Here is a 12,925-nt window from a genome sequence, read left to right on the forward strand (position 1 = left end):
CGTTAAGAGGCTGATCGTGACATGTTTTTGTCGGACATCGTCAAAGGCGATGGAACATGCGTTCATCACTTGTAACCGGAAATAAATGGCAATTCACGGGGTGGCGGAACACCACTTCTCCTCCGAAGAAAACGTTGCAAGCTGCACCCTCAGTAGGTAAAGCCATGGCGACGGTTTTCTGGGATTCTGAAGGGGTTATACTGTTCGATGTCCTCCCTCATGGTGCATCGATCAGCTCTGAAGGGAGTTGTGCTATTCTCAGGAAATAGAAGAAACGATTTCGGCATGTTCATGGTCACAAAACTGCAAACTAACTTCTCCTTTTCCATGACAACGTAAGGCCTCATCCAAGTCTGCACACCCGAGCGAGAAGAGGTCAGGAAACTTCATTGGACTCTTCTTCCTCATCCACCTACTGCTAGGATCTTGCACCTTTGGACTTCCAATGAAGGATGCACTTCGCATGTAGCAGAACGTGGATGATGGAGAGGTTATTGATGCAGTAAGACGTTGATTCCGACTTCGACCAGTAGAACAGTACTAAGCAGACATACGCGCCCTCACAGTAAGATGGCGGAAGGGCGTCGCGTCGCTCTGATCTGAGATTATGTGTTTGAATCCCGAATATAACCAACCTGCTGTCAGAAAAAAAAGTGTTGTATTATTTTTTGGAAGCCGCTCGCAAATCAGCTGCATGTAATTGTTCGATATGTGAGCTGAGAAACACTGGAGTTACAGAGCTCTGGAATGGATGCTGGGTGTCTGCTGGTACGGGATAAATGCCCGGACGCCCCCTACGCGGGAGAATGCCGCTGCAGGAAGCGGCACCGTTTAAATATACGGAGCGGCGCGTGGGACACCGGCCAAGCTTAGAGTGCCAACGGGAGATGCTCCGCCAACCAACCACTGGCTGCCACCTCGCAGCCACCACGCAGCTGTGTGCGGTCCAGACACTCGCCAGTTGCGGTTCGACACACGAGCTACAGAAGAAAAATACAATAAAGATTCTTTGGGTTTCTTTACGTTATGTTAAATCTGTTCGCTAGAATATAGTCGGGGTTCTTAAATATAGCTGAAATCTGGCTTTTTTTTTGTCGCTGCTTTAGGAGGCAGGATCTTGATTGTTATTCGCAACAGCAACTTTGATGTTGCCAAGATGTCGCGCCTAAGTTGCTAGTGATTCTGTACCGACTGTGTGGAGAATACATTCGTGTGCAGCTATGGGCAATACTATAAGATAGTTCGCTATCGATGCAGTTGTGTGCATCAAGGAGTCATCGTTGAAGGTTCGTGTGACACTGCAGCTTGGCCTGTGGTCTAGGGGTAGCGCTTTGACTAGTAATCAAAACATCCTGGTTCACCGGTTCGAAGTTACGCCCTGCTTAAGCCTTATGTATAAAAATCAACAGCAATGGCGGACGAAGACTTCCGTCATAAGAAGTTACCAAAATGGTTCAAATGGCTCTAAGCACTATGGGACTTAATATTTGAGGTCATCAATTCCCTAGACTTAGAACTACGTAAACCTAACTAACCTAAGGATATGCCCGATGCAGGATTCGAACCTGCGACCGTAGCAGCCGCATGTTTCCGGACTGAAGCGCATAGAGCCGCTCGGCCACAGCGGCCGGCAAGAAGTTACCCTCGTTCTTCAAGCAACCTTGTCAAAGACGGCGGAGGAGCGGATAAAGGTTCAGGGCACTCTCTTGCCCTTGGAGTGAAACTGCCCCTAAAAGGCGGAAGAATAAGGAATGATCAACGGCGTGAGGTTTTAAAAGCCAATGGAAACCACTGTATTGAATACACATCAGATGTATCCACAGGACTAACTGAAAATGTTTCACGATCTTCGCGATAGGACTGCCAAGGGAGAGGTGACCATGAGCAAAAGATGGAATAACTATCGGAAGAATAATATTCGACGAGTCGGAGGGTGCAATGTGAAAAGTTTGAAAATGATAGGGAAGCTAGAAAATCTTAACTGGAAATACAAAGGCTCAGGTCTACATACAGTGAAGTGAAATGGTAAGAAGACACGGATTTGTAGTCAGATGAGTATGGGGTAATATCAACAGGAACAGAAAATGTTTTAACGTTAGTAATGTAGGGCAGAGAGTGAGCTACTGTAAACAGTTCAGTGATACGGCTGTTCTCATCAGATCCAACAGCAAACCAACAACGCCGACCACGACAGTTCAGATATACATGCCGACGTCGCAAGCAGAAGGAGTGGTAGAGAAAGTATCTGAGGATACGGAACGGATAATTCAGTATATGAAGGGAGATGAAAATCTACTAATCTTGGGGAATTGAAATGCGGCTATAGGGAAGGAGAAGAAGAAAGAGTTATTGGAGAATATGAGCTTGTTAGTGGGAATGAGAGAGGAGAAAGAATAATTGATTTGTGCAATACATTTTGGTTAGTGATAGCACATAAACGATTCAAAAATTACAAGAGAGGGGGTATACTTACAAAACGCCTCGAGATACTAGAAGATTCCAGTTGGATTACATGATTGTCACACAGAGGATCCGACATCAGAATCTGGGTACCCAAGAGCAGATATGGACTCAGATCACAATTTAGAATTGATGAAGAGTAGACTGAAGTTTAAGAGAATCCTACAGAAGAATCAGTTTGGGAAGAAGTGGGGTACTTAAGTAATGAGGAATGATGAGACGGCTTTGAAGTTCGCTGAAGATGTGAATACTGCGATAAGTAATACTACAGTAGGCAGTTCAGAGGGAGAGGCGCGACCATCTCTAAAAAGAGCAGTCACATATGTCGGAAACACAAACATACGTGCATTTCAGTATGAAATGAATACTTCAGTTGAGCGACGAAAGAAGGAAGTACAAAAATGTTAGGAGAATAACAGGAATACAGCGATATAAATTACTCAGAAGTAAAATAAATAGAAGATGCAGGGAATCAAGGCGAAATGGCTGCAGGGAAAATGCGAAGAAATCGAAAAAGAAATGATCGTCGGAGGACTTTTCTGTTGACGCGATAGAAGAAAAAATTGGAGTCGATATGGAAAGATATGGAATCGAGTATTAGAGTCGTAATTTAAAAGAGATGTGAGAGTCTTGCGATTAAATTATAAGGCAGATGGGGGGATAACATTCTCTTGGAATTTCTGAAGTTGTTGGGGGAAATGGCAACCAAACGACCATTCGAGGAGGTGTGTAGATTCTATGAGACTGGCGACGTAACATCAGACTATCGGAAAAATATCACATATTCTATACCGAACATAGCAAGGACAGATATATATGGAAACTATCGCACGATCATATTACCAGCTCACGCATCCAAGCTGTTGACAAAAATAATATAAAAAAGATGGGATAATAACGTAAAATCTGCACCCGGGAAGGTAAGTAAAATATAGGAAAGGTCCCAGGAAAATCTAATGCACCAGGAAGGCAAATCGCTTACAAGACTCTAATCCAACCAATTCTCTTGTGCCATGAGGAATATGTATGTAGGCTAGATGTGGAACTAAATAAACGCAATTCTTGTGGTATGTAGTTGGCTTTATTTTCATCTACTGTATGTTTTGTTAGTTTAAATAATGTCTGGTGGTTTAGTGTCTTTACAACTCGACACACACCGATCACTTTTCACCCTCGAAGAATTCCATTTGATTCCCATTTAATCGGAGATGGTTTCATCGCAGTGTCAAAACGCGGACGAATTACCGGTGAAGCGCCGGCCGGAGTGGCCGTGCGGTTCTGGGCGCTGCAGTCTGGAGCCGAGCGACCGCTACGGTCGCAGGTTCGAATCCTGCCTCGGGCATGGACGTGTGTGATGTCCTTAGGTTGGTTAGGTTTAAGTAGTTCTAAGTTCTAGGGGACTGATGACCTCAGAAGTTAAATCCCATAGTGCTCAGAGCCATTACCGGTGAAGCAATGTAGCCCCGCCAAGCGCCCTCGCTTTCACATCAGGGAGTGAGGAGGGGAGTGCAGAGTTCATTCACTGGTCGAATAGTCGGTCGACAGAGATACATCACTAGCAGAGAGGAAGGGGTGAGAAGAAGCGGCTGTGACCTGTAGCATGCTCCGCACCTGCATGTACATTCGTTTAGTGCAGCCACAACTGAAAACCTAAACCGAGGAGGCCGATGGGATATTAGAATCCTGGTTCTCACGAATATTAATCCAGTCTCCCTTTCGAGTGGCGAAGTCTGTCAGTACAGCTGCATTCGAAATAAAAATTTTTATTCAACGCATATGGGTACAATTACTTATCATTGTAAATGTCTCTCTTCCACTGACGAAATTCGAATTATGTAACTTATAACTATCCTCGCCATTTGGATTTGCAGCTCCTTGTGTTCACCGTGTTTGCAGTTAAAATTGTAGGATGTGAGGTCCGCCAGTTATGCAAAACACCGTTTTTTCTCAGTACCTAAACATGTTTCAGCATCACTGCGCTATCATCAGTGGGATTCCGTTTTATTTATTCTGTAGTGTGAATATCTTTATTAAATGATTACAAAATTATGTGGATGTTTAATTCAAACAATAGTGCGTTTCTTTTTGTTAATACCTTTACACTTGGTGTGCGTGAGCTTTCTCGATCACTTGTGTATTATTTAAAAAAATGGCTCTGAGCACTATGGGACTTAACATCTGAGGTCAGCAGTCCCCTAGAACTTAGAACTACTTAAACGTAACTAACCTAAGGACATCACACACAACCATACCCGAGGCAGGATTCGAATCTGCGACCGTAGGGGTCGCGCGGTTCCAGACTGAAGCGCCTAGAACCGCTCGGCCACAACGGCCGGCGTGTAACCAAACGATGTTGATAAGAAATTTTTGCTGGGAGTTAACCTATCATCTAGAATTTAATTTAGTCTGTCGCGATATTTCGTACCTATATTCGTCTTTACTTACGTTTTCGTGTGGTAAGCCCTTTTATTCTCCGCGTCATGGTGAGTTGTCGTATGCACACGTAAATATTACATGTATTTTCCACACATAAGGTCGTAAAAGCACTTTTCACTTCACCAAAACACATTGTGATTGTGGTTGTTGTGTGTCCCAGCCCAGTCAGTGTTCATTTGTTCACCAGAGTGTTTGGCGCCAACTTTGAATTTCGTTTACATTTTATCTGTGTGTGTGTTTTCTGTACGCTTCTTAGCTGTTTGTGTTGTCTTTTACATGGTGTTTCTTTAATGTGTAAATGGTGAGTCTTTGCAGATTGTAGTGTATCATTTTGTGTGTGTGTGTGTGTGTGTGTGTGTGTGTGTGTGTGTGTGTGTGTGTGTGTGCAAGTCCACCCACCCACCCAACCACACACACACACACACACGAAGATAAAATGTAAACAAAATTCAAATTTGGCGCCGAACTCTCTGGTGAACAAATGAACACTGATGTGCTGGGACACACGACAACTACAACCACACTGTGTTTTGGTGAAGTGAAAAGTGCTTTTACGAACTTATTTGTGGAAAACACGTGTTGTATTTACGTGTGCATCACGACACCTCACCATGATGTGGAGGATAAAAGGACTTGCCACACGAAAACATGAGTAAAAACGAATATAGGCGCGAAATATCGCAACAAACTAAATTACATTCTAGATGATAGGTTGACTCTCAGTAAAATTTCTCATCAACATCGTTTGGTTGCAGATGACAAGCTACCTGTAGTAAATAATACACAAGTGATCCAGAAAAATCACGCACACCAAGTCTAACGGTTTAACAAAAAGAAACGAACTATTGTTTGAACTAAACATCCACTAATTTTGTAGTCATTTAATAAAGACATTCACATTACAGAATAAATAAAACGGAAACCCACTGATGGTAGCACAGTGGTGGTGAAACATGATTGGGTACTGAGAAAAAAGGTGTTCTGAATAACTGGCGGACCTCAAATCCTACAATTATAATTATCCTGTAAGAGGGTAGTAAATAGCTGCTAGTTTTCAGTTAAGACGTTACGTCCTCATTTTGTCTACTATAGTAACAGTGATAAATGAATTTCAACTAAGATAATAACAGAGCTCTTGAAGAATTTAGAAGTACTGGAACGTATTTGTACGTATATTGAAACCATTTTAGCAGTGTTGTGTCAAAAAAAAATGGTTCAAATAGCTCTGAGCACTATGGGACTCAACTGCTGAGGTCATTAGTCCCCTAGAACTTAGAACTAGTTAAACCTAACTAACCTAAGGACATCACAAACATCCATGCCCGAGGCAGGATTCGAACCTGCGACCGTAGAGGTCTTGCGATTCCAGACTGCAGCGCCTTTAACCGCACGGCCACTTCGGCCGGCAGTGTTGTGTCCTTTAATCCACTACATATCACGTAGCGGACGACAATTTATGCAATCACAACGTTAAATTACAGATATTCTCATTTTCATATGTTTCTATTGCATTTTTGTGGGTAACACCCCATGAGATGAAATAGTAAACAGTCATTGTAACCTTCACCTCCTGCTTTCAAAGAAACGTTTTAGTAATTCATCATTAAATACACGCAACTAATAAGATGTGAGGACTCTCCCATTACTAAAGCTTCCACCCTTTCAAGTAGTGTTAACACAGCATTGGGAGCGGAAATGTGCTTCTAACAGTTTGGTATTCTTAATTGCTTGAACTCCGACTGCATTTCTGCTGATTATATCGTATTCTGGTTGCCTCGGAATAATTCAGTTTTAAATGTCTATGTATGATACAATAGTGTTTCTACGATCTTGAACAACTTACAGCTTTTATATTTGAAGGTTTAATTATAACTGTTGCGCTAAATCAGCTCCGAAAGTCTGCTAAGACACCTCTTGATACCCTATTGTCCAACAGTTACGTCCAGGACACTGCAAACGACCCTTGCTCAGTTCCGTTACGACGGCTCTCATACCAGACTGAAGTATGTGTGTCAGACTAAGGTATGCAATGACTAGGACGCGAGCTGTCTGTGATATTGTATGGTTGGTTTGGTCATCTGTTTTTTTCGTAAACGTTTCTGCCTGTGTTACTGGAATCACTGAGACTTTTGGTCGTATGAATGTATCTTGCGGTTATACGTGAATCCACAATATCGTAGAATTACGTAGCATATCGCTCGTGATACGTGTCATTAAGGGATAGCTGACAGCTGTGGCAACAAATGTGTCAAAAACAGTTTATCTGTCTGGCTCACCTAATCCATCATCACACACACACATATGTACAAACTGAAAATTCGCTATCTGATTAGTGCACAGCGAAACTGTCGCTAAGGGGGGAAAGTTCAATAGACGACTATAAAGCAAAAAGAAGTTCAGTATCGAAAGTAATATATATCTAAAAACAGACTTGTTCGAACTGTAGCTAGATTATACATCCTAAACGTTGGAAAGAGACCCACGAAAATGTTGGCAACAAATGCAACATTTAAGCATTGTCAGATTATTACGTTATATGTAACTCAGAATTTCCCGTAGTTTTTTTTTTTTTTCGCTGAGCTCGTTCGCACAGCACTTCAAAACACTGGAAGCATGTTTATGAGAATTTGGGGCTTTAATCCCTGCCATTCTGATGTAGATTATCCATTGTAGGTGAAAGGTGAAACAGTGCGTTAAAAAATGACTGCGGCCAATTTTCTACCCTGTTTTCGTTCAAATGAAATATGCGCTATCCGTTTTCACTCCCTCCCCCCTCCCTCTCTATCTCCCTCTCCATCCACGCCCCCCCCCCCTCTCACTCTCACACACACACACACACACACACACGCCCACACACACACGAGACTAAGCAAGAAAATATGTATTCATAGGTTGGTAACACACAGAACTTGCACAGAAAACTAATGATTGAACATAAACACTGTACTGAATGCAGAGCACGTGAAACTACGGTAGTTTCTTCTGAGAAGTTTTAATAAAGTGAGATGAAGTGGAAATAGCACTAACGTAGTGTAAGAAAAAGTAGGTTAAAAAAAGGCGAGAAAATGGCAAGAATGAATGTGTAACCAAGATTCTTGCGATCTCAAAGAAAAAAAATTGTTTGCAGAATGTAATATAAGGGTCAAAAACGCTTTAAATAAATAATAAATACCAAGACGTGCAGACACTATGTAGCAATATTTCCAGAATGACCACAGAAGATGCTTTATAAATAAACATCGAAACGTTTTCGGTGGAGAATAGTCCTTATTTGCACTAAGCTTAAGATAGAAAACCAATAACAATTGAAATAATGCTCCCTCTGTAATGTGTTACATTCTCGAAGTCACGTCAACTTATATCCTTCTTTACATGATACATTACAATGCAGCTTCACTGCCACGCGATAAAACTTGTAGTTCGAAATTTAACAGTACTAGCCAAAGATCTTGAAAATGTTATACAAAATAAATAATGATATGCCTCTTCTGGATACTAGAACTGTATGGAATAAAGCTTCTGGTTAATAATAATGTCGTCTATAGCGGACAACTATACAAGCTTTGCAACCGATTTGTAAGCCAATAACGTAATATTTTTTGTCATTTAGGCCAACCATTTTATTCATCTGTAACGAATTTTCTTTTTATTCATCTGTAACGAACTTTTTTTTCCAAGGTTTGCGAGCGACGAGCACAGCAGTACAATAATATTCAACGTTAACTACTATTTTATTTCATCCAGCACGCGTTTCGACCACCACTCAACCGTCATTAGGAAGATTATTTAATCTTTTACATTTTTTATTAACTTTAGTGGTTCACATATGCACACTACGCACGCTACAATGGCTCTACTTTCATTACACACGCAAAAGACCTCATAACCCTAATGTTGCACTTATGGCTATGGAAGAACGGCATGTGTACACGCTACTACAGCAATTTAGTACCTGAAGCACAATGAAATTTCCCTGACGGTGACTGTCATGGCAACCGTAACGTATAGCGGCCCGTGTAAAAGAGTGACTTGCACAATATAGTGTTTTATATGTGAAGCTTTAGTCGTAGCAGAAGCTTGGAAACGCTGGCGTGCGCCTTGTACAGTTTGGGATAACAGCTCGCAAGCGAGCGCTGAGCACGACGTCATTATCAGACAGTATCTATCAGCGGCCGCCCGAGTCAGCCCAGGGTGCTGTGACCGGCTTTCTTTCCCGTTACGAATAAATAAAGTTACGAAACGCTGCTGATGGCGCCGGCTTGCGACAGGTGGCTCGAGGCGAACCACGCAGGTGTGGGGACCATCTCTCCTTCACTGGCGGACGATTCTGTAAGAGGGCGAGGATACTGCGTGGACGAGTTGTCGGAACTCATCCACAGCGCTTACGCGGAAAACCACAACACAGTCACTTCTGGCTACAGGCGATAGCGGTTTTGCTTTCGATGTAGTTACCCATTTAGGATATCTTATGGATTAAAGTCACGATAAGCGTAATGATGTTCAGCGTGTGACTTGGACCGCAGCTACACCGGAATTAATTTAACGTTATTCGTGAGCGGCTTCTGATTATTAACAGACAGTGGCTACGTCCTTATTTCTGTTCGAGAACACGCCTTTAGTACAGGAGATGTTATCGGAGAGAAACAACTTTAAACTGCTTTTAAACACTGACGAAATCATCTCGGTTTATCAGCTGAGTAACGGCTTCGTCCTGATGGAACGTTTCAACGAGATTCCTTCTCGTCATCTTCGGGTAAAGTCAAGCGACCAGAAAATGACGAGTAGGTAACTTCCAAAAACGTAACATCAGAATGACAAGATTATTTAGATGGTAACGTATGATTTCTCCCATTTTCAGAGAAAACCTGAATTCCCATAAACATTTGAAACTTAACTGCCAGGGTAAGATATCTAAGTTACTTCACAGTATTGCTGATGCTTTCATCTCTCCAGAGCGATGCATAACTAATATTTAAACAAATGAACGGCAAAGAAGTCATTGAATGTCACGCAATCTAGTGCTGTCTTAAAGCTTATGTCACTTCATTAACCATTTTCAACTGCATTTTTTCGCCTGTCATCATGCGCAGTTGGGAGCAAGCAAAAACTTTGACTAAGGTGATTGTTATCGCGACTGTTGCAAGTTATCACCAGAATAACTGCAACATGCGCAGTTATATACTAAGACGTGTTATATGATCAATCTGTTATAATACACGATCAAATAGTGACAATATCTCAACTTGCTGCGGAGTCTGGCAACTAGATCTAGATGTCAAGAAATGTAACATTATGCGATCAATGTAACGATCAACGAGACTATGTGACGAACACCAGCTGATGGGTTACTTTCTTGGGTGGCATCTATAACAAGCTGAGAAAACGTAAAGAATATACAATAGAGTACAGTAGGGTTGGTTACCAGTTTGTATTGTTTGCGAGAGCGCGTAGCAGGCTTTCGTGGCCGTGGAAATTGCCGTTGACCAGAAAATCTTTCGAGTCGTTAGGCCGCGTCACATTGTTCTTCATACTTCTTCTACGCTTGACGTTTCGATCCCTGTGTTGTGATCTGCTTCTGGATTCTACTAGTATCCCTGCACGGTTAGTTCAGAGACCCCAACAGAGACTTCGAAACGTCAAGCGTTGGCGAATTTTGAAGAATGTGACGCGGTCTAATGACTTAGATTTTATCATCAGAAATGATCTAACCAGTGATAGCCCTACAGCTGTTTAAAGCAGAGATCTGTGTCACCAGGCACAGTTTAGTCGAGTGTAGGGTTTAGTTTTGTGTGAGTAGTTCAGATGGAAGGATTCACTTGTAAAGAAGGTTTCTCACATACTGTACTATATGGAAGAAAATCAGTACATTATAGCTAAAAATTACTATTACATCTGTGACAAGGACAGGTACTCGTATTATCTCCATAACAAGAATTTCAAGTGGTTCAAACCCTACAACAAGTCATATTTACCTATGATCAGAAAAACTGTTTTGAGGACTATTAGTTATCGTATTCTATAGCATTAAAGGCGAAAAGTAAGAAATTTGCCCAAGATGTGTAAACGCTGCCTGAAGCTAGTTAGGCTAAAATAAATCGTTTGGTCAACGAAATTACGTATTTTTCCCCGCAGATGCGTGTCAGCTGTTAATAACTGGCGAACATTTACGTAGAAATTGCAGAAACCAGTTCCAAAGTATATACTGGCACTGAAAAATATGTTGTTCAGAAACAGACAATCTCTCCTCTAGAGCCAGTGAAGAATTAGACAAATTAGTACTCATACACACACATACATGCAGATGTGGTTGTCCCGCTCTTTCCGCAGATTTAAGATGAAAAAGCGATAATATATGCTACAATAAACACGTATCTGTAAATCTATTTCCGTCGATCTCAACGCTGGAGTCATTGACATCTGCTGAGGCGAACAAAGACGACGATGAGACAATTGCAGTATTACGCGGTACGCAGCAACGAGAACACAACCACACTCGCAGAACAGAGAGCTAGAGCTAGTGCGGACGAGCAGCTCTGGTACGGCTGCCTTGGAGTCGAGACTCACCCCAACTCTTGGCGGTCCTGCCGAGGAACTGCTTGGTGGACGGGTTCCAGATCTCGAGCTTGAAAGACTCCCACTTGCCGAGCGCGCTGGGCCGCATGTACGGGAAGGGATCCTCGTCATTGTTGGCGACGGTGGTGGTGACTGTGGTGGTGGGCGCCATGGTGCTCGCGCGGCCGCGTCTCGGCGTGGACTGAGCGCTGCGGGCGCGCCGCCGTCCGCGCTGGGCTGGTTATTTCTGCCCGCGCCGCCTGGGGGGCGCTGCCAGCCGCAGCCGTGGCCACGAGCGGCCCGGCCCGCTGGCTTATCGTACGCGCCGCCTTATCGCACACGTGATACCCTACCGCTTCCCGGAGACGCCGCACGCTCTTTGCGCCTTTTAGGTGAGCGACGGGCTATCCGCCAGAGGCTAAGAGCCGTTTCCTCAGTGCTCCGAAACCAAATCGGGCATTCCTTTCGGCGTCCGCAAGGGTGGCGGGGGCAACAGGGGGCACTTCCCTCCTCCTGGAATACGGAATTCACAATATACATAAATGACCTTGTGGATAACATCGGAAGTTCATTGAGGCTTTTTGCGGATGATGCTGTGGTATATCGAGAGGTTGTAACAATGGAAAATTGTACTGAAATGCGGGAGGATATGCAACGAATTGACGCATGGTGCAGGGAATGGAATTGAATCTCAATGTTGTTGTCTACAGTCCTGACACTGGTTTCATGCACCTCTCCATGCTACTCTATCCTGTGCAAGCTTCTTCATCTCCCAGTACTTACTGCAACCTACATCCTTCTGAATCTGCTTAGTGCATTCATTTCTTGGTCTCCCTCTACGATTTTTACCCTCCATGCTGCCCTCCAATGCTAAATTTGTGATCCCTTGATGCCTCAGAACATGTACTACCAACCGATCCCTTCTTCTTGTCAAGTTGTGCCACAAACTCCTCCCCAATTCTATTCAATACCTCCTCATTAGTTATGTGATCTACCCATCTAATCTTCAGCATTCTTCTGTAGCACCACATTTGGAAAGCTTCTATTGTCTTCTTGTCCAAACTATTTATCATCCATGTTTCACTTCCATACAAGGCTACACTCCATACAAATACTTTCAGAAACGACTTCCTGACACCTGAATCTATACTCGATGTTAACAAATTTCTCTTCTTCAGAAACGTTTTCCATGCCATTTCCAGTCTACATTTTATATCCTCTCTACTTCGACCATCATCAGTTATTTTGCTCCCCAAATAGCAGAAGTCCTTTACTACTTTAAGTGTCTCATTTCCTAATCCAATTCCCTCAGCATCACCCGACTTAATTCGACTACATTCCATTATCCTCGTTTTGCTTTTGTTGATGTTCGTCTTATATCCTCCTTTCAAGACACTGTCCATTCCGTTCAACTGCTCTTCCAAGTCCTTTGCTGTCTCTGACAGAAGTACAATGTCATCGGCGAACCTCAAAGTTT

At 42.9% G+C, this 12,925-nt stretch overlaps 1 protein-coding gene across 1 annotated transcript in view; it reads right to left on the reverse strand.

Moving 5' to 3' along the window:
* Positions 1–11,666, reverse strand: part of LOC126162183 (sodium/potassium-transporting ATPase subunit beta-2-like) — a 166,944-nt gene extending 155,278 nt beyond the window's left edge. The window contains exon 1 of the mRNA XM_049918509.1: positions 11,461–11,666. Coding sequence (XP_049774466.1) covers positions 11,461–11,620 — 160 coding nt within the window. The 5' untranslated portion in view covers positions 11,621–11,666. The remainder of the gene's footprint in view (positions 1–11,460) is intronic.
* Positions 11,667–12,925: the final 1,259 nt, after the last annotated feature.

Source organism: Schistocerca cancellata, chromosome 2 (assembly GCF_023864275.1).
Source record: "Schistocerca cancellata isolate TAMUIC-IGC-003103 chromosome 2, iqSchCanc2.1, whole genome shotgun sequence".
NCBI classification, from domain to species: Eukaryota; Metazoa; Arthropoda; class Insecta; order Orthoptera; family Acrididae; genus Schistocerca; species Schistocerca cancellata.